The sequence below is a fragment of the Crocuta crocuta genome, unplaced genomic scaffold (assembly GCF_008692635.1).
Source record: "Crocuta crocuta isolate KB4526 unplaced genomic scaffold, BGI_CrCroc_1.0 scaffold854, whole genome shotgun sequence".
Classification (NCBI taxonomy): Eukaryota; Metazoa; Chordata; class Mammalia; order Carnivora; family Hyaenidae; genus Crocuta; species Crocuta crocuta.
The window spans coordinates 145679-170209 of NW_027531536.1; the positions used below are offsets into that span (position 1 = coordinate 145679).

The 24531-nt window shown below is 43.2% G+C and overlaps 1 protein-coding gene and 1 long non-coding RNA gene across 3 annotated transcripts in view; one reads left to right on the forward strand and one right to left on the reverse strand.

Annotated features, from left to right (window-relative positions):
- LOC144238785 (uncharacterized) overlaps nucleotides 1–23868 on the reverse strand; it is a 45799-nt gene extending 21931 nt beyond the window's left edge. For both annotated transcript variants that reach the window (XR_013337208.1, XR_013337209.1), the window contains exons 1-8: nucleotides 23779–23868; nucleotides 22761–22955; nucleotides 21498–21729; nucleotides 20271–20381; nucleotides 19352–19432; nucleotides 18206–18272; nucleotides 16092–16139; nucleotides 3119–3306 (exon numbers count right to left, since the gene is read on the reverse strand). This is a non-coding gene — a long non-coding RNA (uncharacterized LOC144238785). The remainder of the gene's footprint in view (nucleotides 1–3118; nucleotides 3307–16091; nucleotides 16140–18205; nucleotides 18273–19351; nucleotides 19433–20270; nucleotides 20382–21497; nucleotides 21730–22760; nucleotides 22956–23778) is intronic.
- The window catches only part of ZC3H12C (zinc finger CCCH-type containing 12C), an 81640-nt gene that overhangs the window by 49673 nt on the left and 7436 nt on the right, over nucleotides 1–24531 (forward strand). The window contains exons 3-5 of the mRNA XM_077772701.1: nucleotides 16825–16964; nucleotides 21569–21803; nucleotides 23869–23975. Of these exons, the coding sequence (XP_077628827.1) occupies nucleotides 16825–16964; nucleotides 21569–21803; nucleotides 23869–23975 (482 nt within the window). The remainder of the gene's footprint in view (nucleotides 1–16824; nucleotides 16965–21568; nucleotides 21804–23868; nucleotides 23976–24531) is intronic.

The window sequence follows — 24531 nt, forward strand, 5'->3', positions numbered from 1 at the left end:
ATGTTTTATATTACAATTATTCTGTCAGTAACATCCCGTGCACCCTGACTTCATGCAACATAACGAAGCTAAGTCTCAACTCAAAAGATTTAGTACAAAAGATTCAAATATGGTTTTCTAGCTTCAAGGGATACCTTGGGCTCTTACATTTTTCACTGTAGGCACTTGACTGACAAGCCCTGCTCACTTGTGCCCTTACAGGCAGCTTGATACAATGACCCGTGAAAGCCATAGGAGTTTTATAATCCTCCTTGGACCTTCCAGCGGAGGGGAGAGCCTACTTCTCGGTCATATATTTGGCTTAAATAAAAAATGATACACAGAAGGTTACAAAAAAAAAGGCAGTTGTCTTTTTTCCAGTCCTCTGATTACCTTGATGACTTTTTGGTTTCTTTTGAAAACTCAGTGTAGTGATCTCTGTACATAAGATACATTTTTCTCAAAATCATAATTTACTGCTAAGGGTAAGATTATTTTATCGGTTTCATTTTCATTCCAGAGCAAGATTTNTTTATAAATTCTTACTACAGGGACATGAGGGTGTGAAGGCACCCGTATGCCGGGGAGGTGAGGAGCTCTCTCTGTGTCTGGCACCCTCCTGGGTGCCTCCCAGATGGTGCCATGTTCATTGCTCACCCACAGGTTACACGGGTTCATCTGCGTTTTAAACATTAGAAAATTGAGGTCCAGAGTAAGTAACTCACTGCAGTCACACAGAAAAGTGGTACAGAAGATACCTAACCTTGTATCTAATCCCCAGATCATGTCATTCTCACCATGTTGGCCAACTCTCTAGGAGCCATCTCTATTTAGTAGTCCCAGTATTCTCTCTAGTATTGTAGCTGCCATTATAATGAGCTGTGCTACTTTATTACTAGTATGACCTTCTAGGTGTTATTTTTATAATTAGATTTTTAAAAAAAATTTAATGTTTATTTTTGAGAGAGAGAGAGAGAGAGACAGAGCAAGAGAAAGAGAAGAGGAGTCAGGGGAGGGGCAGAGAGAGAGGGAGACACAGAATCTGACACAGGATCCAGGCTCCGAGCTGTCAGCACAGAGCCTGACGCGGGGCTTGAACCCACGAACCGCGAGATCATGACCTGAGCCAAAGTTGGATGCTTACCCAACTAAGCCACCCAGGCACCCCTATTCTTTTTTCAAACATTTATTCATTTTTGAGAGACAGAGACTGAGTGTGAGTGGAGGAGGGGCAGAGAGAGAGAGGGAGTCACAGAGTCCGAAGACAAGGCTCCAGGCTCTGAGCTGTCAGCACAAAGCCTGACACGGGCCTAACCACAAACTGTGAGATCATGACGTGAGCTGAAGTCACATGCTTAACCCAGGTGCCCCTGTAATTAGATTTTACATCATTTATGGAAAGACTTCTTTAAGAAGAGTTTTCCTTTGATCATATAAGTAGTACACTTGCTACATAAATCCCAAAACAAAATAAAATCACCAATTTTTTAACTGTAATATGGTTGCTTTATGCTGCCTTAGTTTCGGGTGTACAACTTAGTGATTCACCAGTTCTGTACGTTAGACAAGGCTCTCCCCACAGTAAGTGCAGGTACATCTGTCCGCATACAAAGTTCTTAAAATATGATCAAATCTGTTGCCTGTAGAGGCAGAGAGACTTTTTATCTCCAGGACTTACTTATTTTGTAGCTGGAAGTTTGTACCTCTCAATCCCTTTCACCTATTTTGCCTTTTCCCTTACATCCCTCCCCTTTGGTGACGACCAATTTGTTCTTTGTCTTTGTGAGTCTGATTCTTACCATTTGTATGTTTGTTTTGATATTTTGTTTTCCTGTTTAGATTCTTCATATAAATGCAACCATGTGATATTTGTCTTTCTCAGTCTGATTTACTTCACTTATCATGGTACCATCTAGGCCCATCCGTGTTTTCATGAATGGCAAGATTTTAATACGTTTTAAGGCTTAGTAACATTGTCATTACATTATTCTACACCGCATCTTCTTTATCCAGTCTTCTACTGATGGACATTTAGGTTGCTTCCCTATTGTAAATACTGCTGCAGTAAACACAGGGGTTCATATATCTTTTCACATTAGTGTTTTCTTTTTCTTTGAGTAAAAACCCAGAAGTGGAATTACTGGACTGTATATGATTTTTTTGTAATTTTTTGAGGACCGTCTATATTGTTTTCCATAATGGCCAGATTATGGCAATTTATAATCCCACCAACAGTGCCCGAGGGTCCTCTTTTCTCTACTTCCTCACTCACACTTGTTCTTTCTTGCATTTTTGATACGAGCCTTTCTGACTGGCTTGAGGTAACACCTGATTGTGGTTTTGATTTCTCAGAAGATGAGTGATGTTCAGCATCTTTTCCTGTATCTCCTGGCCATCTTTATGTCTTATCTGGAAAAATGTCTGTTTAGATATTGCCAATTTTTTAATTGGATTATTTACAGTTTTTGTTTTAGAGTTGTTATGAGTGCTTTATATATTTTAGATAGTAACTCTTTATCAAATATATCCTTCTACACATATCTTCTCCCGTTTGGTAGGTTGCCTTTTTATTGTGTTGATGGTTTCCTTCACTTTGCAAAAGCTTTTTATTCTTTTTAACTTTTTAATGTTTATTTTTGAGAGAGACCAGGCACTACTGGGGGAGAGAGAGAGGGAGACACAGAATTTGAAGCAGGTTCCAGGCTTTGAGCTGTCAGCACAGAGCCCGATGCAGGACTTGAACCCAGGGACCATGAGATCATGACCTGAGCAGAAGTTGGACACTTAACCGACTGAGCCACACAGGCTCCCCTGCAAAACCTTTTTAGTTTGATGTAGTCCTAGCTGTTTATTTTGGTTTTCTTTCCCTTACCTTGGAGACAGATCCAGAAAAATATTGCTGAGGCTGATATCCAAGAGATAATTGCCTGTGTTTTCTTCCAGTAGTTTTATGGTTTGGGGACTTATATTTAGGTCTTTAATCCATTTTGAGTTTATTTTTGCATATAGTGTTAGAAAGTGGTCCAGTTTCCCCAGGACCATTCACTGAAGAGACTGTCTTTTCCTCCTTGTATATTCTTGTCCCCTTTGTCTTACATTAATTGACCATAGAAATGTGGGTTTGTTTCTGGGCTCTCACCTTGGTCACGTTGATCTATGTGTCTTTTTTCGTGGCAGTAGCATACTGTCCTGATTACTCCATCTCCATAGTGTATCTTCAGGCCTGGCATTAGGACACTTGCAGCTTTGCTGGTCTTTCTCGACGTTGCTTCGGTTATTCAGGGTCATCTGTAGTTCCATACACATTTTAGGATTATTTTTCTAATTCTGTAAAAAAAAAAAATACTGTTGGTATTTTGATAGGGATTGCATTGAATCTGAAGATTGCTTTGGGTAATATAGACATGTTAACAATATGTATTCAATTCCTTTATCAGTGTGTCACAGTTTTCAAAGTACAGGTCTTTCACCTCTTTGTTTAAATTTCTTCCTAGGGATGGGGGTACCTGGGTGGCTTAGTTGATTAAGTTTCCAACTCCTGATTTCAGCTCAGCTTATGATGTCACTTTGTGGGTCTGAGCCCCGTATCGGGCTCTGTGCTGACAGCATGGAGCCGGCTTGGGATTCTCTCTTTCCCTCTCAAACATGAACAAACATGTAAAAGGAAATTTCTTCCTAGATACTCATTTTGATGCAGTTGTAAATGGGATTGTTTTCTTAATGTCTCTTTCTGCTAGCTCATTATTAATGTATAGAAATGCAACAATTTTATATCATGCTACTTTACTGAACTCATCTATTAGTCTAATGGGTTTGTGGTGAAGTCTTTAGGATTTTATGTATATAATATCTTGTCATCTATAGTGACTGTTACTTCCTCCTTACCAATTTGGATGTTTTTGTTTTGTTTTTACAAATAGTTGATTGTCAAGTTGGTTTCCATATAACACCCAGTGCTCATCCCCACAAGTGCTCTCCTCCATGCCCATCACCCTGCTTCCCCTCAACACCCATCAGTCCTCAGTTTGTTCTCAGCATTCAAGAGTCTCTCATGGTTTGCCTCTCTCCCTCTCCCCCACTATTTCCCCCCTTCTTCTCCTCCATGGTCCTCCGTTAAGGTCCTCCTAATCCTCCTGTACATGCAAACATATGATATTTGTCCTTTTCTGCCTGACTTATTTCGCTCAGCCTAACACCCTCAAGGTCCATCCACGTTGCTACACGTGGCCAGATTTCATTCTTTCTCATTGCCATGGAGTATTCCATCGTATAGATAAACCACATCTTCTTGATCCATTTGTCCGTGGATGGACTCTTAGGCTTTTTTCATGTTTTAGCTATTGTTGAGAGTGCTGCTATGAACATTGGGGTCCATGTGCTCCTATGCCTCAGCACCCATGTATCCATTGGGTAAATTCCTAGCAGTGCTATTGCTGGGTCCTACCGGAGTTCTAGTGTTTATTTTTTGAGGACCCTCCACACTGTTTTCCAGAGGGGCCACACCTGTTACATTCCCACCAACAGTGGAGGAGGGTGCCCGTTTCTCCACATCCTCGCCAGCATCTAGAGTTCTCTGATTTGCTCATTTTAGCCACTCTGACCGGTGTGAGGTGGTGTATCAGTGTGGTTTTGATTTGTATTTCCCTGATGAGGAGGGATACTGAGCATCATTTCATGTGTCTGTTGGCCATCTGGATGTCCTCTTTGGAGAAGTGTCTGTTCATGTCTTCTGCCCATTTCTTCACTGGATTGTTTTTCAGGTGTGGAGTTTGGTGAGTTCCTTATAGATTTTGGATGCTAACCCTTTATCTGATATGTCATTTGCAACTATCTTTTCCCATTCTGTTGGTTGCCTATTAGTTTTATGGATTGTTTCCTTTGCTGTGCATCGGATTTTTTTTGTTTGTTTTTGTTTCTTTGTCTAATTGCTTTGGCGGGGACTCTGGGTACTGTGTTGAATAAAAGTAGTGAGGCAGTGGACATTCTTGCCTTATTCCTGATCTTAGAGGGAAAGCTATTTTTTTTTTTTTAATCTTTACCTTGAGTATGATGTTAGCTGTGGATTTGTCATATATGGTCTTTATTAGTTTGAAGTATGTTCCCTCTGTGCCCACTTTAAGAGGTTTTATCATGAACAGAAGTGTATTTTGTCAAATGCTTTTTCTATATCCTTCATTTGCTAATGTGGCAAATCATGTTGAAGGTTTTTATCCTTCATTTTGCTAATGTGGCAAATCATGTTGATTAATTGGTGGATGTTGGCATAGCCTTGCATCCCTGGAATAAAGTCAGGTGAGTGATTCTTTTAATGTATTAATGAATTCAGCTTGCTGATATTTAATTGAGGGTTTTTGCATCTCTGTTCATCAAGGATATTCTGTAATGTTTTGTCTTTATCTCACTTCGACACCAGGGTAATGCTAGCCTTTGCAGAATAAATTATGCTAGCTTGTTTAAAACAATATTGTTGTTTCAGTAACTGGGAATTACAAGAGATGGGGTCCCATTTGTCCAGGTGGGATTGAGAAGTCCACTGTCTGGTGACTCTGTGTTTCCCATGACCATTTGGATCTGCTTTCTCCTGTGTGACCTTCATTCTCAGACTCTTTCTGCGACAGTCCAACACTCTACCTTTTCCTTTCCTCATCCTTAAAAGAAGAAATAGGTGATGGTCTTTTCCTCAAAGCTCCAGAAAAAATAGTGAAGAAGGGTCTCACTGGCCTAACTTGTGTCCTGGGTCTGTCCCTAGACCCATTACTATGACAAGGAACAGTGGTCCTCAACTTGTGTAGCTTCTGGCTTGGCTTGGGCCTTTGCCCAGGGTAGGGAGAGGGAGAGAGTGATACAAGAATTGGGTCAGGTGAGAGGAGCAAGAAGCCCATCCTTAAATGAAAAGACCAGTAGCCAACCAGGAAAAACAAGCCAACATCTGGATGTATATGATTTACTGGGTGTTAAAAATAACAAAACTATCTTACTGACAATTTTAGTTGAGGTTTAATGTGAACGACAAACACATTTTCTCATTCTCTTGTCTCAGTAATACTATGATATTTAACAATGAATGAGACCATATACAAATGTAAAAACAATGGGGGGTGGTGAAAGCCAATGTGCTTGTCTTGTTCCTTATCTTAGAGGAAAAGCTTTTAGCTTTTCACCATTGAGCATGATGTTAGTTGTGGATTTGTCATATATGGCCTTTACTACATTGAGGTATGTTCCCACTATACCCATTTTGTTGAGTTTTTATCACATACGGGAATATTGAATTTTGTCAAATGCTTTTTCTGCACCTATTGCGATGATCCTATGGTCTGTCTTCCTCATTTTGTTAATATGGTGTATGGCATTGATGGAGTTGTGGATATTGAACCATCCTTGCATCCATAGAATAATTCCCACTTGATCATGATGGATGATGCTTTTAACTTATATTTGTTTTGATGATGATTTCTGCATGTATATTCATTAGGGATATCAGTCTATAATTGTCTTTTTTTTTTTTTCAGTGTCTTTGAAGCATTCTTTCTTACCAATTTTTTGTAAGAGGGATTTACTCTCCTTTAAGTGTTTCACAGCATTCACCTGTGAAGCCATCTGTTCCTGGACTTTTGTTTTTTTTAATTTAATTTTGTTTTTTTTAATCACTGATTAAGTTTCATTACAGTAATTAGCGTGTTCAGATTTTCTATGTCTTCCTGATTCAGTCTTAGAAGAGTCTATGTTTCTAGGAATTTATCCATTTCTTCTAGGTTATGCATTTTGTGGTCGTGTAATTTTCCATAGTAGATTCTCATAATCCTTGTATTCTGGTGATATCAGTTGTAAATTCTCTTTTCTGATTTTATTCATGAGTCCTCTCTCATTTCTTGATTAGCCTAGCTAATGTTTTATCAATTTTATCTTTTTCAAAGAACCAGCTCTTAGCCTTATTGATCTATTCTGTTTTAGTCTCTATTTCTGGTATGTACTCTTTCGTTCCTTCTTCTAGCTTTGGGTTTTATTTATTTTGGGGAGAGAGAGAGTGTGTGAATGAGGGAGAAGCAGAGAGAGAGGGAGACAAGAATTCAAAGCAGGCTCATGCTCAACCTGGGGCTCACACCCATGAGCTGTGAGAGATCATAACCTAAGCTGAAGTTAGAGGCTTAACTGAGCCACCAAGTCACCTCTGGCTTGTTCTTTTTCTGATTTCTTTAGGTGTACATTTAGATTTTTTATTTAAGATCTTTCTATTTTTGAGGTAGGCCTCTGTCATTATAAACTTCACCCTTAAAACTACTTTTACTATATCTCAAATATTTTGAACTGTAGTGTTTCTATTTTCATTTGTCTCCAGGTATTTTTTTTTAATTTCCTATTTTTTGAGATTTTAAGTAATCTTTACACCCAGCATGGGACTCAGACTCACAATGCTGAGCTCAGGAGTCACATGCTGGACCAGCTGAGCCCGCCAGCTTCTGGTTGTTTTTCTAGTACCTCACTGCTGCTTTCTTGCTCTTGCCTTGTGATTGATGACTTTCTTGAATGTTATGCTTGGCTTTCTCTTTTTGTGTGTATTTATTATAGGTTTTTGATTTGTGATTATCATGAGATTCATAAATAACATCCTAAGTATATAGCAGTTTGTATGAAGCTGATGGTCACTTGAGTCTTTTAGAATGTGTTAGAACTTCATTTTTACTCCCTCTCCATGTTACATGTTTGTCCTATTTTACATCTTTGAGGGCCTTGTCTAATTTTTGTAGATGTAATTAATTCTACTTTTATCTTTTAACGTTAGTACTAGCTTCATAAGTGATTGGTCTCCTGCCAGTAAGTTTGCTGTAACCAGTGAAGTTTTTTCTTAATTTTCTTCTAGTTTGGGCCTTTTCATTTTACTTAAGGAAGTCCCTTTAATATTTCTTTTAAGGTTGGTTTAGGGCTCAGACAGTTAAGGGTCCGACTTCAGCTCAGGTCATGATCTCACAGTTTGTGGGTCTGAGCCCCGTGTTGGGCTCTGTGCTGACAGCTCAGAGCCTGAAGCCTGCTTAAGAGTCTCTGTCTCCCTCTCTCTCTGACCCTCCCCTGCTCACGCTGTCTCTCTCTCAAAAATTTAAAAAAACATTTTTTTTAAAGATTGGTTTAGTGGTGATCAACTCCTCTAACTTTGTGCAGGGAAACTCTTTTTCCTTCAATTCTGATCTTCTTGGGTTCATCTTGATTAGGGCTCCCTTTGCTTCCTGAAACCTAGATGTCTGTTTCCTTTCCCAGGTTAAGGAGGTTTTCAGCTATCCTTTCTTTTAAGTTTTCTACCCTTTTCTCATCTTCTGGGACCCTTATAATGCAAACATTAGTACACTTGGTGTCCGAGAGATCCCTTAATCTCTCCTCATTTTTTAAAAATTTTTACTCTTCAGCTTGAGTGCTTTCCATTTCCCTGTCTTCCAGCTCACTCATCTGTTCTTTTGCATTCTCTAACCTGCTGTTGATTCCCTCTAGTATGTTTTTCATTAAGTCATTGTATTCGTCAGCTTTGACTGGTTCTTTTTTTATATTTTCTCTTTGCTGAAGTGCTCACTGAGTTCATATATTTTTAAGAGTCTCTCATCCAGTGAGCATCTTTGTGACCATTACTTTGAACTCTTTATCAGGTAGATAGGTCATCTCCATTTTGTTTCACTTCTTATCTGGGGTTTTGTCTTTTTCTTTTGGATCATACTCCTCTGCCTCTTCACGTTGTCTGACTGTGTTTGTTACTGTGCATCAGGTCTGCTACATCTCCTGGCCTTACGTACAAGGTGTTTGGCACCCAGTAGCACCATGTACCCTCCTGTTGTGGCTGCACCACTCCTATGGGTGCTCCGGTGGGCAGAACTGGCCCTCAGCCCAGCTGTCTGCAAAGACTACCCCTGCCACCACTGTGGGCACACGATCGGCAGGGCTTGTCCGTGGTGCCTCTGGGAGGTGTGGCTGCAGCGGCGGTGCCCTGGGTGGTGGGGCTAACTGCCCCATCCCCAGGGAAACAGTTGCTATGGAGAGGAGCCAGTAGTCGTACCGGGGCTATGCACTGGGTGGGGGCGGGGGGATCCTCAGGAGAATGTCTGGGCAGGAAGAGTAGGGCTGGCAAGGTCGGTGGAGTGTCCGTTGGTTCCTGGGAGTACGGGGCCAGCTAGGCTGCAGGAGGGCGAGAAGACCAGCACCCAGAGCACCTTCAGATCCCTGCCCCTTACGTACACCTCCAAAATTAGTAAACCTTCACAGGGTACAAACTGCTGCTTCTCTGCTAGGTCCTGAGCTAAGAAATAGAGCCTGCTGAGATTTTACGAGAGGAGACACGATTTACTATGCCCCCCCCACCCAGCACTGCTGCCACCACCCGCCCAGGGTGAGGCCCCCACCAGTTTGCAAAGCCAGACATTAGAGGGACTGACTTCTCAGTGCAGGGTCCCAGGGCCAGGATGCCCTACTTGGTCGCCTCCTGCCTCAGGGAATACTGCTCCTGCGGTCTCGCCACCGGCCCAGGCTGCCTCTTACCCTCCTGCCCTTCTCCATGTGGCCCCCTGCTCTGCTGGTCTCTGGGCGTCACGCCCAGGACCCTTGTCCTGTGCCTTCCTCTGCCTCCTCTCTGCAGCGTTCTTTACAGGTGTTGTAAGTAACATACGTTAATGCAAAACAAACATTCAAACTACAGCAAAATCAAAGTTGAAGAATAATTAAAGAGAGACTCCTTTGGTTTCCTGTTTCTTTTTCAGTGCCATCAGAAGACTTGAAAAGCAATCCCTTTTATTTATTTTTAATGTTTTATTTATATCAGAGAGACAGCGTGAGCACCAGCGGGTCAGAGAGAAAGGGAGACACAGAATCTGAAGCAGACTCCAGGCTCTGAGCTGTCAGCACAGAGCCTGACGCGGGGCTTGAACCCACGAACTGTGAGGTCATGACCTGAGTCGAAGTCAGACGCTTAACCGACTGAGCCACCCAGGTGCCCCAAGTCCCTTTTAATAAATATCTCCATTCCATTTTTATTTTTCAGTTAATCCTCCTGACTACCACTGATGACAAGTTAGAATTCTAAACTTTTATTTTTTAATGTTCATTTTGAGAGAGAGCTTGAGCAGGGGAGGGGCAGAGGGGGAGAGAGAATCCCAAGCAGGCTCCGCAATGACAGCCCAGAGCCAGTGCAGGGCTGGAGCTCACGAACTGTGAGATCAGGACCTGCGCTGAAATCGTGGTCAACACTTAACCGACTGAGCAACCCAGGCACCCCTACAAGTTAGAATTCTAAAGTAACCCTTCCTATCCTTTGGTCAACCCAGTTAATGATATGTGCATATATAACTTAAGAAAGTGTAGTCCAGGAAGTTCTATTTCCTGCATATTGCTAATGGAATAGTTGGCCCACTGTCCCCTTCTTCTTGCTCCTGTTTTGAGGAAACTCCATTAAAATATGTAGCTCCCTGGGTGTTTCTCTGTATGACAAAATATGCCTCTTTAGCCCTTTAATTATCATAGGTGACTAATCTCATGACACATATACTGTAATTCTCTATTGGTAAGTATATGTGGTGGTATATAGCATTGTTATTGAGTGTTTATGGAATTGTCCTGTTGAAGACAAAACTGTAGAATTTGTGTACTTTTCAAGTTTGTTACAGAAGAATATATAAATAAATCAGAGATAGTTCTGTTAGAGATGGAGACAGTGAGTTTACAACTGGAAAGTCAGGATCTTGCAAGTCTGGTGAATAACTGGCCAAGATGAGCCGTGTCTGGTTCAGGTCCCCAGGGCTCTAGGGTCCAGTTCACGGGGTTGCTCGTGTCTGAGAGTGAGCCCGGCCTCAGTCACCCTGGCCCCAACTTCGTATCCCGCACTGCAGCCGGGTCTACAAATTAACTTCATTGCTGTGTCTGCTCTGAACTCTATGATGACTTGCACACATCTGTCTGGACATTGCAATGTCTCAGAAATCTGCAGCTCGTGGTTTATTAGATGGCAGTTTGGTCATTGTCCCCGATGTTACCAAGTCTCTCTTCTTCAAACCCTGGCCCATAGCCTGGCACACCCTCGGCACACATTCTCTACCTTGGGTGCCTGGTCTCTCAGGCGCTTCAAAAATACCTGGAGCACAGAACCAAGTAGCCCTTAATCTATATGGCAGGTCTTTTCCCAACAGATTAGCAGCATTGGGGGACGAGGGAGGGACACGTGCTGCTCGGGAACCGCACAGAGGAACGAACAGGTGGAAGGGGGGCGGGTATACCCGCAATAGTGTGGGCTTCTGGGCCCGGGTGAAACAAAAAGTGCGTACAAATTGCAGACACAAGCCAGGTCAGGAGGAGGTGGAGGTTGGATGAAGACAAGTTTCTGAGGTTTGGTAACACTGCCGTCTTCATCTTCTCTGCCTGCACCTTTCTCCATCTTGTCCCAAAGCCAGCAGGAGAGGAACTGTATGTCCTTACCACCTGCGCACCTGTCTCTAACTAGCGCCTTTATTTCAGCAACACGGGGACCAAAGAGGTGAAGGGGGTGAAGGGTGTCTTCTCATCTGGCCCTGGGTGCATGCCCATTGGTCTAGAAACTGCTTCAGTGAATCACAGATGAAAATTGGCAAGGACTCTTCCAGGGGCAGCCAGTTTCAGACAGAAGGTCACCTTTTCAGACAGATTTCAGAAACTGCCCCCAGCAGTGCCTCACGGCAGGCCTGTGGGGCCCGAGGAAAGGCGTGCATCATCACAGATGCCTGAGGCCAGGGCGCTCGGTTGGGGGGCGCTCCTCTTTTGCCCGTCATGCCTTGTGTCAAGCAGAGCCATGCAGGGTCACCACCCCAGGCGGGCAGCCAGTGTCCGCCTTCCTGCGGAGGCCTGGAGGACTGAAAACGCGCCGGAGGGGGCTTCGGTACCTCTTTGCACATCTCTGCAGAGCACAGGGAAATGGCCGTGAAGGTGGAGAGTATCAGCTAGGAAAAGGGCACCCGGAGCCCTCCCTCCCCTCTCTGACCCACCCCGCAGTCCTGGGTAGCTTCTCAGAGGCGCCTGGGGCCTTGCAGCTCTGAAGGCAGGAGGCCGATCTTGAAAAGTTGGTTTGGAGGACTCACCAGCCAGTTTCGTCTCGCTGTCTCGTCACCCGGACTCTCGTTTCCCCTTTCTGTCGAGTTATCATGGCAACCATTTGCCAGCCGGATACTTAATTCTAGGACAGTCTCTTACCCAAATTCTCAAGACTCCTTGATCCTTCCTCTTCATCATTGCTGCTGCCCTATGTTTTGCATGTTGAATCTAGGGAAAGCTGGGAAGTAGAGTTCACGTCAGAACATTCGGGCCAGGCTGGCAGTTCTCCCTGTTCGAGGGGGAAGTTATCCTCAGACCCTGAAGCCACAGGGAAGTATCCATCCAGAAAGTCACCTTCTCCTTCTCAGTTCCAGTCAAGACAGGTGAAGGAGAGAAGGATGAACTGCCTTTGAGAACCAGGAAAAAGGAGTCTTGAGCTTCTTAATTCCTTCTTTATGGCTGTCCCCGTTCATTCTTCCATTAATTTCCTGATCTTAAGAGATACCAGTACTCCTTTTATTATTTTAAATAGGGTTCTTTGAAAATCCTTATACCAGTTTGATTCAATTGAGCCTTTCTGTGGCCACTGCAAAGCAGCATTTTATAACCATGCTCATTCCAAACATGACAGAGTAAAATAAGGCTTTTAAGAAAGACACCTGCTGGTAGGCTCCATGGATTGGTGAATCACCTGCGAACTTCAAGCCTGTATTAGGCATTTTGCTCAATAGTAATTCAGAATTTGCAGTGAGAGTTTCAAATTCCCCCTGGCAACCCAGTCCACCTGAGTCAAAAGGACACTTTCTGTCAAACAGATTCTCTTACATAATCACAGGTGGGCACAAATCTAGCATTAGACTCACTTGAGGTGTACCGTCTTTATTGCCAAATTGTTGCAATATTTAAAAAAAGAAATCAAGGCCCAAAGAAACATGCCAATTCCTAAGTAGAGAATTAGCTATTTTTACTGCAGAGAAAATGCATGCAGACATAGCCCATAGAGGACTAGAGACTATAATGAATCGTCTCTATGTATATGGAATTAAAGCTTCAATTCTTAAACCTCATCCTACATTTTTTGGTAAACACTCAACAGATAGTTCATTTGCACTAGTAGCTACATTGTGCTTGCTCCCACGTCCTGTTTTTCCCATTGTTTTTTTTAATCAGGCTTACTCTGTTTTTTCTAAGACCTTATAAGAACCTCCTACAGTTGCCCTTCCTATTGTATCCAGCACCTGGGATTAGTCACATCCTTCAACAAGCCTCAGTAAGGTTACCTTAAGTTCAGTCTCCTAAAGCTCCCCTTGTCTGTACAAGTCCCATGTGCACTTCGGAACCACCGAGTAGTTCACTGCTTGGGCTTTTCCTACTTCTGGGAAGGATCCTGGGCCTTGGAGGCCAGGAGGTACTTCCGCGGCACCAGTGACCATTCCCGGGATTTCCTGGTTAGCATTCATTTCTTTGATCTGATCAGGAGACCCACAGTTCACATCAGCACTTGCCTGCCTCTCCCTGCCCCCACGCGGGCTCTAATCTGGGTGGAGCCTGAAAGCCAAGTGCTAATTGCATTATGATTTCACATTAGTGGGGGGTGTTACTATACCTGGATATGGAACTGCTATGTTTTAGGAAAAGCACGCCTTCAACTTTATAAAGTATTGCCAAATTGTCCTCTTGAATAGTTGTACCAATTTACACTCCCACCTGTGATGTATGAGTTCCTACTTTCACACATCCTTGGCAACATCTGGTGTTTGCAGACTTTATTTTTTCCAATCTGATGGGTGTGAAGTGGTGTCTCATTTTTGGCTTTAATTTGCATTTCTTCACTATTGAGCATCTTTTCATATGTTGGTTGGTCATTTGGGTTTCCTCTTCTGTGAATTCACTGTTCATATCTTTTGCCTTAAAAAATGGTTATTCTCATTGGATAAGAAGAATACTGTATATATTCTGAGTCCTACTAACCTTTTTTTTTTGGCCCTATAGGTTGCAAATATTTTGTCCCAATCTATGGCCTTTTTGTTTATGCAGATGCATATTTTGTTTCTTTTACATAAAGAAGTCTTATGTACTCAAATCTATCTTTTCCTTGATAGCACATGGTTGTATGTTGTCTTGAAGAAGTAGTCCCCCATCCTAATGTCAGTGTGTCCTGTAATTTCTTTCAATTGATTGCTAACAGGAAGTTCCTCCTATTCTTTAATATTCTTGGCCTTTTCTTTTCCCATAGCAATTTTAGGATGAGCTTTCCAAGTTCCCTAAGAATCCCTTGGAGGGCTTTTATTTGTATTTCAGTGAGCTTGCAGATTGAGAATTGCTATCTTCATAAAGTGAGTCTTGCTATCCAAGAAAATGGTATAGTTTTCCTTTCATTCAGGTTTTCCTTTTTTTTTTTTTTTTTTTTAATGTTTGTTTATTTCTGAGAGAGAAAGAGACAGAACGGGAGATAGAATCCAAAGCAGGCTCCGAGCTGTCAGCACAGAGCCCACATGAACCGTGAGGTTGTAAGCTGACCCGAAGTCAGACACTTAACTGAATGAGCCACCCAGGCACCCCTAGGTCTTCTCTTCGTTTCAGGGTTTCCATTTTTGTTTTTAGTTTTTGTTACTTTTACAAATGGGATTTTTTTAATTAAAATTTTAAATTGGCTTCCTCCTGTATAGCAGGGCACATTCTGTAACTAGAGGCTTATATCTTCAGTGTAATAACATGTTGTAAAAGAATACTGTCTGGAGGATACAGCCCTGCTGGCTGTGGAAATCTGTTCGGTGGCCCAGTACATAGCCAGCTTTATAAATCTTCCACATGGCCTTGAAAAGATTTTTCTCCTGTGGGGTGTAGGGTTTTGTGCATGTCCATGAGATCAAGTCTGTCACTGATCCAGTCATCTATATTCTTACTGTTTGCTGCTTCATCATTCAATTACCATTTTTCTTCTAGCCTGTTCATCATTCGCATTACTCTGTTCACTATTAGAATAGCTTCCTTGTGAATTCATTTTTACTATTATTTAATAAGTTTTTTATCCCTCTAATTGTTTTTATATTAAAATGTTCATTAAGAGAGCTTTCCAAGTTTTCTTTAGTCTGTGGTACAGCGAAGAAAGCAGACAAGGATGTGCTTAGCTACCCATAGCAGAAAACTTGACTACAGTTTCTGAAATCAGGGAAGGTGGTTTTCTGAAATAACAGGGTCAGGGAGAGAGATGTGGGTCCCTCTGCTCAGAAGCCAGGCTTGCTCCTAGGTCTCCGTGCATCATTCACAGTGTGGTCCCCTCTGGCCGGTCGGCAGCGTGGGGCAAGGAGAGGTCAGCAACCTTTACGGTCAGGATCTCGTGGTTCATTGCCTCTTACGGCATCTAGAGAATCTTTGTCCGTGACTGTAAATGATTTGCTGTTGCCACACATTTTGTCAACATTCTTTAATAAGATAGAATCTTCAGTTTCTGCAGTAAAACGTGACCATTTCCCTTCCAAGTGGAGTCACCAGGAAGGATGCGCTTACGGAGCCCTCTCTTTAGAGTCAGAAGCAGCAAACTGCACGAGCCCCGGTAAACCAGATGTCATTTAGGACTAGCCAAGTACGATACACTTAGATTTCAAAGCATTAATACAAAATAAAACGATGGTCCGGTTTCAGCGAGTGCTTGTGTTTCCGAATAGTACAGGTATTCTCTCCAGGGATGGTCCCTTTCTTCTCTCCAGTTTTTCAGGAGACTGATTTAATTTCCTATTTTCTATGAAACTCAACCTCACTTCTGGGGCATTGGCGGGACCTTACCTAGGAGCTAGGACCTCAGACTCTCCCCACCCCCCACCCTGCTTCCTTTATCTCTTTCTCTAAACTTCTGCTGCCTCAGGGTCCGCCCTGCACCCTGCCCCGCCCATTTTATGGGACACCAGTGCTCTGCAGTTTGTGTGTGCAGCCTTCAGTACCTACTTAGCAGGTCGGCTGATTTCTGCTTCATCCTTAAAAGGATTGTATACATGGTTCTGGTACTTCCTAGGAGTCTACTAGAATGTATTTATTCACCTAATGTTTGACTTGTACTAAGAGTGAACAGAGCATTTACTTACCTTACTTAATTCACCTCTCCTTAGCACCAAGAAGTAACGAATATCTGTCTGCAAAGAAAGCCAAAAACAATTATTACATTCAAAGCAGGAGAGTGTTTCTTTTAAAAACATTAGTACCAGTGTTATTTTTGAATTAAAGTGCACAAGCACAGCCTGGTGCTAGACAAATATTTATTGAGTGACTGTACTTTGATTTGAGCATTTTATTTTAGGCACTAAGACTGCTTAATCTAATTTTCAGTGCCCTTTGTCATCATTAAGCCTTGTCCGGCACAACATTGTTAAACAGAAGCCAGGCGCCTTTTCACTGAAGGACACGAGACGTGTTTCTTCTAGGAGGTGAAGCATCACGACCGTGATTTTCCATTTACAGATATTTTTCCACATGGCTTCTGTTTACATTTGACTGAAATTCTTGCTGTGGTGGTGAAGTCTTCCTTTTTTCCTGTCCTGATTAAAAAGAGCTTGTATCTTTCAGTCTAGTTAACCTTTACAACTGACACTTTAAATTTCTTTTTTCTTTATCCTCCGCACAATAATTAATCCCAATTTTCATATTTCTTTCTCACACGTTTTCAACTTGTCGGTTTATCTTAGTGTTTCTCTGAGCTATTCTACAACTCCACCATAAATTTGAACTGCATTACTTTTGTCATTATGGGATCATTTCTGTTTACAAATTTGAATTGAGTTGTAAATTTAGATTTTGTTGTGTTCTGAAATCCTCTTTCAGCCATGGAAACAAAGAAGTATTTTCCTGCCGGGGAATCAAATTGGCAGTGGATTGGTTTTTGGAAAGAGGCCACAAAGATATTACAGTTTTTGTTCCTGCTTGGAGAAAAGAGCAATCCCGACCTGATGCTCTGATTACAGGTGAGCTCCAGCCGCTCGTAGCCTCCGTGCATACCTGTGTGGGTACCTGGCACTGTTGGGCCTTTCACTAAGACGCCCTCTGTTTCTGTGGACTCCGTCCGTGTGAGACCTCAGGGGTGTTGGTGAGTTTAAAGCTATCGGATCATGTTAAGAAAACAGCAGCCCTTGCTCCATAAGCCCATTGCTTGGGTTTGGGGTTTCGTTTTTTTAACTTGGAAGCTTTTTACTCCAAACTTCGGGAAATTTTGACCTTTCCGACTCTGGCTTTGCCACATACCAGCCATTGGACTCTGAGCAGTATGCTGAATGCACATCTTTGGACATCCGTTTTCTCATCTGCTGTATGAAATTAGCATCTGATCAAAAAAGACCCGCAAGCCCCTGGTGGTGTGCTCTCTGGGATCAAGTAGAAGGAAATGGCTTGATCTCAATAAAGTATCTGTATTTTGCTTTGCTTTGTAATTTTTAAATGTGTGAGTTTCATGCAAAAACTGTCAATGGTTGTTGCTGAACATTGTGCTCAAGTTAAGGGAGTCTCTGCCTTCCTGCCCCTCTCGATGGAGCCTGTGTGAGGAAAACTACATTTTCAAATAAAAAACAAACGGAGAGACCACATACCTGAAGGGAAGATTAAAGACTTTAGTTTTATCTGTAATCATCAAACCGTTATTAAAGTAGCCTAAGAGTAGACAGACAGACCAGCTTTGTTGGAGTCTAGAGCTGTGGAATTAGACTCGAGTCTGTATAAACTGTAAAGGGAAGAAGGTGGCATAAATTCAACCAGGGGCCCCAAGACACTGGTTCACTCTTGGGGGAAAATACACATTTTTAGATCCTTCTCTTATACCAAATGACAGTAAATTTCAGATGCTTGAAGAATTGTCAAAACACCGTAGTCTGAGTGGCTGAGAAGGCCTTTCTCCTAAAAATGTAACATTTTTAGAAGACATTATGAAAGAAATGACAAATTGAACTGCATTAAAAACTAAACTTCTGTATTTAGGCAAATAAGAAAAACTGTCATTTTTTAAAGGGAAAAAAAATACAACAAGTAAAGAATCTATGTCCTTAACGCATCAAGAGCTCATACACCAATGGCTGGTAAAACTAACACAGCGTTCTCTCCAGTATGGAAATGGTAACAGGGTGGGAACAGACTGCTCACAAACGAATTCAAGTGCCCAGCAAAACAAAGTTGAACCGTATTCATAGTTAAAGAAATACAACTTTAAATGACTCACCCTTCCACTTAGCAGGGATTGAAACACTGGTAATACTCTGCGCCCTGTAGGAGCTGCCCCTTCATTGCTATAGAGACATAATTTGTTACAACTTTTTTAAAAAGCAGTTTGGTCTTAAAATATTAATACTCTTGGCTCTACTATTTTTTCCCTTCTAGGAATAATTCCTCAGAAAATAAGCACAGTTACAGGAAAAGATTTATGACCACAAAGTTACTTGTAATGAAAAAAATAGAAATAGCCCTACATTCATGAGAAGAACAGGTCAGGGATTCTGGGTATGGATTAGAATATTTAGGCAGAATTTCTAATGGTCCGAGGAGGTGCCCTTCTACATGAGGTTTTATTACCGTGTGCGCGTACATATGCACACGTGCACGGGAACATAGGGACCAGCGGTGGAGAGCACAGAATACACGGGAAAGGACAGGCAGGAAATAGGCCGAAGCATGAACAGTAACGGACTGAGTCATGACTTCATGAAGTTTTGTTTCTCCTCACTGCTTACTACTTCTCCGTAACTTTTCTACTTTTGCTCAAGCAACTTGTAATATGTACGTCAGTGATCAGGGGGGAAATAAGTTGAAGAAGAAAAAATATTTAAACATGTAAATGCCTGGAAAACTTGAGCACAGGAAGGGGAATGGATCATGGGGAAGGGGAGAAGGGGCTCATTTGAAAGAGCAGCCTGCCCAGCCTCTGGAACGGCTGCAGTTGACTTTGTACAATGCACACCACTGTGGCTGACCCTTGCCCGGCACACGTTTGAGCTGTGCGGGTCCACTTAGAAGCAGACCTTTTACAAGACAGCCCTGTAATTCTCACAGGCTTTTCTTCCCTCTAGCTTACTCAAAGAATACAGTACATAAACGCCTAACATAGATGTAGTGCTGACTCTCCTAAAGTGTGGGGGAGTCCAAGGTTATGTGGACTTTCCACTGCATCAGGGGTCAGCGCCCTCAGCCCTGTGCTGTTTAAGGGTTGCTTAAAGGTCGCTAGAGGTTCCCCCCCCCCCCCAGGGAAGTCATTGTCACTAAAACCTCTAGCCTCATAATACCTGGTAAAATGAACAGTCCATTCTTTTTTCACCGTATTAAAACCATGACAAGTACTTACAAGATGCAGTACTTCATGACAAGCACTTACATGAAGATGCAGACTAGTGCGTCTTCCAGACTTCCAGCAAGTTAACCCCTATTTCACAGGCACCAAGCTATGGATCAGGTACTGTGTAAGGAATCAGAGACTCAGTTCAACTTACTGCACTACATACTTACATACTGAACCCATATTTATTTAAGTTCGGATTTTTTATCCAAGTTAGTGTCCCTTTTACCTCATTATCTATTATAGAAGCCAGTTAAGCAAGATGAACGTTAGGCCACCACACTTGCTTCTTCAGTCTCTTCATGGCACGTACCACGTATGAGGAAACACCCCCACAAAGAAAGTACCATGGCTTATTCGTGAACATAGTCAATTAACTGGAGGACCTCAGACTGTCCATCGCTAAAGTATCTCATGTATTCATTCTGCAGATGCTTACGGAGGATCTGCTACTGGCCAAGTGCCAGGGCACATAAACATTCTGAGGGGCACACACAAAAACAGCTAGAATATGACAAGTCCTGTAGCTGAAATTGAGCTTTTGATTTTATACTAGTTTTCTTTGATTTTTAAGAGATCAACAAATCCATCTCTTAAAATGAAGAACAGTTTATTGAGAACTCGTGAGGCACTGTGCTAAGTGCTTTGACACGTGACAACTCATTGACTTCTCCCACCCGACTGACTGCATCCGCAGCTCAGTAAGTTGTGACTGTCAGATACAGAAAGTGCCAGAACCTGAGATTTACCCATGATTTGCTGATTCTAACACCCGTTTCTTCCACTTCTATTCTGCTTTCCTACACCAACGTTCTGGTCTTGGTGATCTCAAGTCAGCAACATCATTGAAACCTATATGCTGGGGTGAGAGCCAGCCTCCCTCTTAATCGCTCCTGTGTCCCCTCCTCCCAGGTCCCCTGCTCATACTTCTGTGGTGGCGATCCCAGCCCTTGCTTACCTGGTTTGCATGTCATCCAGTGACTGACACCTTCCTAGCGAGAGGTCCTTCTTAATGCTGGTGGCCACTGACACTTCACATGCCATAGTGTAGGCATGCAGTGATCGGTCGCTGGAGAGAGAAAAAAATGTTTTAATTAGCCATTCCAGTTAATAAACATGGAGAAGTAGCCTTTAAAAAACATCATGACCTCATGAGTGTGCCAGGAAGTACAATGTGGGAAGACAGGAAGCAGGAGAGCCAAAGTAGGAAGAAGGGGTGGTTCAGAGAGAATATTTATCATGAATCGCAGTATGAACTCCGGCACATTTAAAAAAAAAAAAACTACACAAGTCCGTTACAAAGGGCCCTAAGAATGTTCCAACACAAGAGCTCTCCTCTATCTGTTCTTTTTCTGTGGCAGCTCTCCCCTGGAATCACTGTTTTGTTTTTTTTTTTAATGTTTATTTTTGAGAGCAGAGAGAGACAGAGTGTGAGCAGGGGAGGAGCAGAGAGAGGGGGAGACACAGAATCCGAAGCAGGCTCCAGGCCCTGAGCTGTCAGCACAGAGCCCGATGTTGGGCTTGAACTCGTGAGCAGTGAGATCATGACCTGAGCCCAAGTTGGACACTTAACTGACTGAGCCCCCCAGGCGCCCCTTCCCTGGAATCACTTCTGATCTCCTCTTCACTCAGTCCGGCCTCTGTGAGGATGCCATTTGTTGCCACATGTTTCACAGGAAAGGGCGCCAGACATGTATGGCCACGTGTGTAACCACAGCTCTGCCTCCTGCCTCTGTGAGCCTTCTGCCCGAGACCCTTCCCCCAGCTGCCTCTGCTCCTTCTAATGCTTCTCAGACTCTCCCACTTAGTCCCGCTACTTGGATGACGAAACTGCAAACAGACTGGTGGGGGCCTGGGGCTGGGGAGACTCCATTGCACACCCCTAAACCTAGCACAGCTGCTTTGTCAGAATGGCAAGGAACAGAGAGAGAGAGAGAGAGAGAAGCCATGTGCCTGCCCAGGGGACCGCCACTCCATCCAAACCTTCCAGAGTGGAAAACCCAGCTGAGCACATTCTCCTTACACTTCATTCTGTTCAAGTTTTTAATCATTTATTTTAAGGTCATTTTTTTGGGCTCTTTTTAAAGCGGCGCAACCCTCGGGGACAGATACGGGGAGTTAACAAATAGGTTCTGTCCACACACTGCAGCTCACAATCCCCACTTAAATGGTTACATAAACCCACCTGCCTTGCGTGCCAGTCGGCCCAGTGCTGGGTGTGTGCTGGCCTGACACCCGCCCTGCTCGTTCCCGCAGATCAGGAGATCCTGCGCAAGCTCGAGAAGGAGAAGATCCTGGTGTTCACGCCGTCGCGGCGAGTGCAGGGAAGGCGAGTGGTGTGCTACGACGACAGGTTCATCGTGAAGCTGGCTTTCGAGTCGGACGGGGTCATCGTGTCCAATGACAACTACCGGGACCTGGCCAACGAGAAACCCGAGTGGAAGAAGTTCATCGATGAGCGGTTGCTGATGTACTCGTTTGTCAACGACAAGTAAGCAAGACCCTTCGCTTACCGGGGATCCTGCCTCCCTGAACCACATCGCCCCTGGCAGCCGCGCCGGGAGCCCCCTCCGTGTGCCACATGCCTCCCCGCCCCGGATTTCCCCTCTCATCCTCAGGGGGTCCTGCCTCGGGAGGCCGCGTGGGGGCGACCGGCCCTGCCCTGTAAGACACGCACAGAGCCAAGTCCGTCCTCACTGACGGGGACCGTTTCCATCTTCAGGGAAGGCAGATTTTGAACGTGTTGAGCCCCAAAACACTGCCTTCCAAAAGCTACTTAGAGCGTTGCTAGCTTAACTATTTTTTAAATACTTTAAGTGCACGATTAAGTTATTAATTGGACAGATGATATAAAAGCAGGTCTCCTGAGAAATATTTACAAATATATGGGAAAAGTTCACCTGTTGGTAATCAAAAATGCAAACTAAATCTATCAAGAACATATTTTATGACCATTTGATTCACAAAAGTATTTTTGCACGTGCTTTATACCGTTAAAGGTGTAGTGAAACTGATAGTTTGGTTTAGCGGAAGCCTTGAAAATACCTACACCTTCTCTCAAGCCAGTCATCTCATTTCCGGGAACCTATGCACCGAGGATAAAAGACTAGAGATGCTCATTTCTGTATTATTTATAAATGCAAGAATTCAGAGGCAGCCAAAGATACAATAGAGAAACCAGTTAAGTCATTGGAATATTCCATCTCGTGGAATATTCTCCAGCCCTTCGGCATTATGATTCTGAAGGCTATTAAGGAACATGGAAATATATCCGTTAAGAAGACAAAGCACAAAATTATAGTTACGCATGTGAAATGTGTTTGCATACAGAAACAGCTAAAATGCAACACGTAAGTGGAAAATACTTGTATTAAATTACAGGATTGAGCAACTCTTCTATTTTTAATAATTTTACCATATTGGTTTGGCTAATACCAAACACTGTTACCTGCTAAGTGTTCTTACTCAGCCACGTGGACACTCCCTTAAGAGTTCACAGGACATTATTCACATTTTATGGGTAACTGATTGGCTCATTCCAAGTTCGCTGACATAATCAGCAAAACTCTTGAGTTGTAACTTCTTTTTGTGGTGCTGTGTGCGCCCCGAATTCTTGGCTTCCATGAGACGTTTTCCATCTCCACTAAGAGGCAAAGAGAATGAACTGGGGGTTAAACATGGAGCCCTGACTGTGCCGTGTGAACTCAGGTCAAAAACCTTCCTTAGGAAAGTGTATTAATCTGCAAAATGGAGCTGATACTTCAAGGGCTCCCTGTAGCAAGAAGGAGAAGGGGGTACACCCTGCATTAGGCACATAACAGATCAGGGTGGGGTGTGTCCCATCTTCCCATCATCCCCTACCCGCCCCCCCGCTCCCCTCTTACTGCCGCACCAGATCGAGGGTCATGAAGCCTTCCTAAAGGATGTCATTTTCTGAAGCCCTTACAAAATCCCAAGACCGACAATTATTGAGAACACGCAAGGCTCCAAACTTACTTAAGTCACACACAAATTTGGCTGGACACATTTTGTTTTAAGAAAGCTTTGTGTACCAAGTTTTTTATCCCATAAACGTGGAATCAAAATACTTGATTCTAAGCAATGAACCACGGGAATCTGCCCCCAAAGCCAAGAGCACACTGTAAACACTGTATGTTGGCCAACTTGACANACTCCAGGATGTCATTTTCTGAAGCCCTTACAAAATCCCAAGACTGACAATTATTGAGAACACGCAAGGCTCCAAACTTACTTAAGTCACACACAAATTTGGCTGGACACATTTTGTTTTAAGAAAGCTTTGTGTACCAAGTTTTTTATCCCATAAACGTGGAATCAAAATACTTGATTCTAAGCAATGAACCACGGGAATCTGCCCCCAAAGCCAAGAGCACACTGTAAACACTGTATGTTGGCCAACTTGACAATAAATTCTATTAAAATTAAAATTAAATTTTTATAAATACCTTAGAGTGAATCCATCGTGACCTTCTGTCTTCAGAATTAAATTATCAGTCCTCCTATGTAGGTATCATTTTCTGTCCTGTCCTTGACAGGTTCATGCCTCCTGACGACCCCCTCGGAAGACACGGCCCGAGCCTGGATAATTTTCTGAGGAAGAAACCTATTGTTCCTGAACACAAAAAACAGCCTTGTCCATATGGTAACTTTCTTTATCAGTATTTATGTCTTCTTAAAAAGTTTATTTTTTTGAGAGAGAGACCAAGCATGAGAGGGAGAGGGGCGGGAGAGAGGGAGAGAGAGAATCCCAAGTAGCCTCCATGCTGTGAGTGTAGAGCCCCATGTCGGGCTCAATCTCACCAACCACCAGATCTTGACCTGGATGGACCAAAATCAAGAGTCTGACGTTTAACCGGCTGAACCACTCAGGTGCCCTGATATATGCCTTTAGAGCAAAATATCCCCTTAAACTTCTGTAAATAAAAATATTTTAAATTTCAGATGGCATAGTAGGTGGTTCTTTTGATTGTAATGAAATTTAAGGCAGCGCCTTAGCACTGAAAAATTCATTATTTTGACCTCTTGGGGCTCAGTGCATACGTACTTCCCAGAGTNGGTCGGGAAGCCATAGCGGGAGAGCACGGGCGGGTAGGGGTCGAGGGCTCTGGAGGTGACTCGATGGTGCTGAGGTGGGGACCAATGGAAGGCGGCCCTTCGCACAAGCAGGGAGCAGAGGGGCGACTCGGAGGACCCCGGCC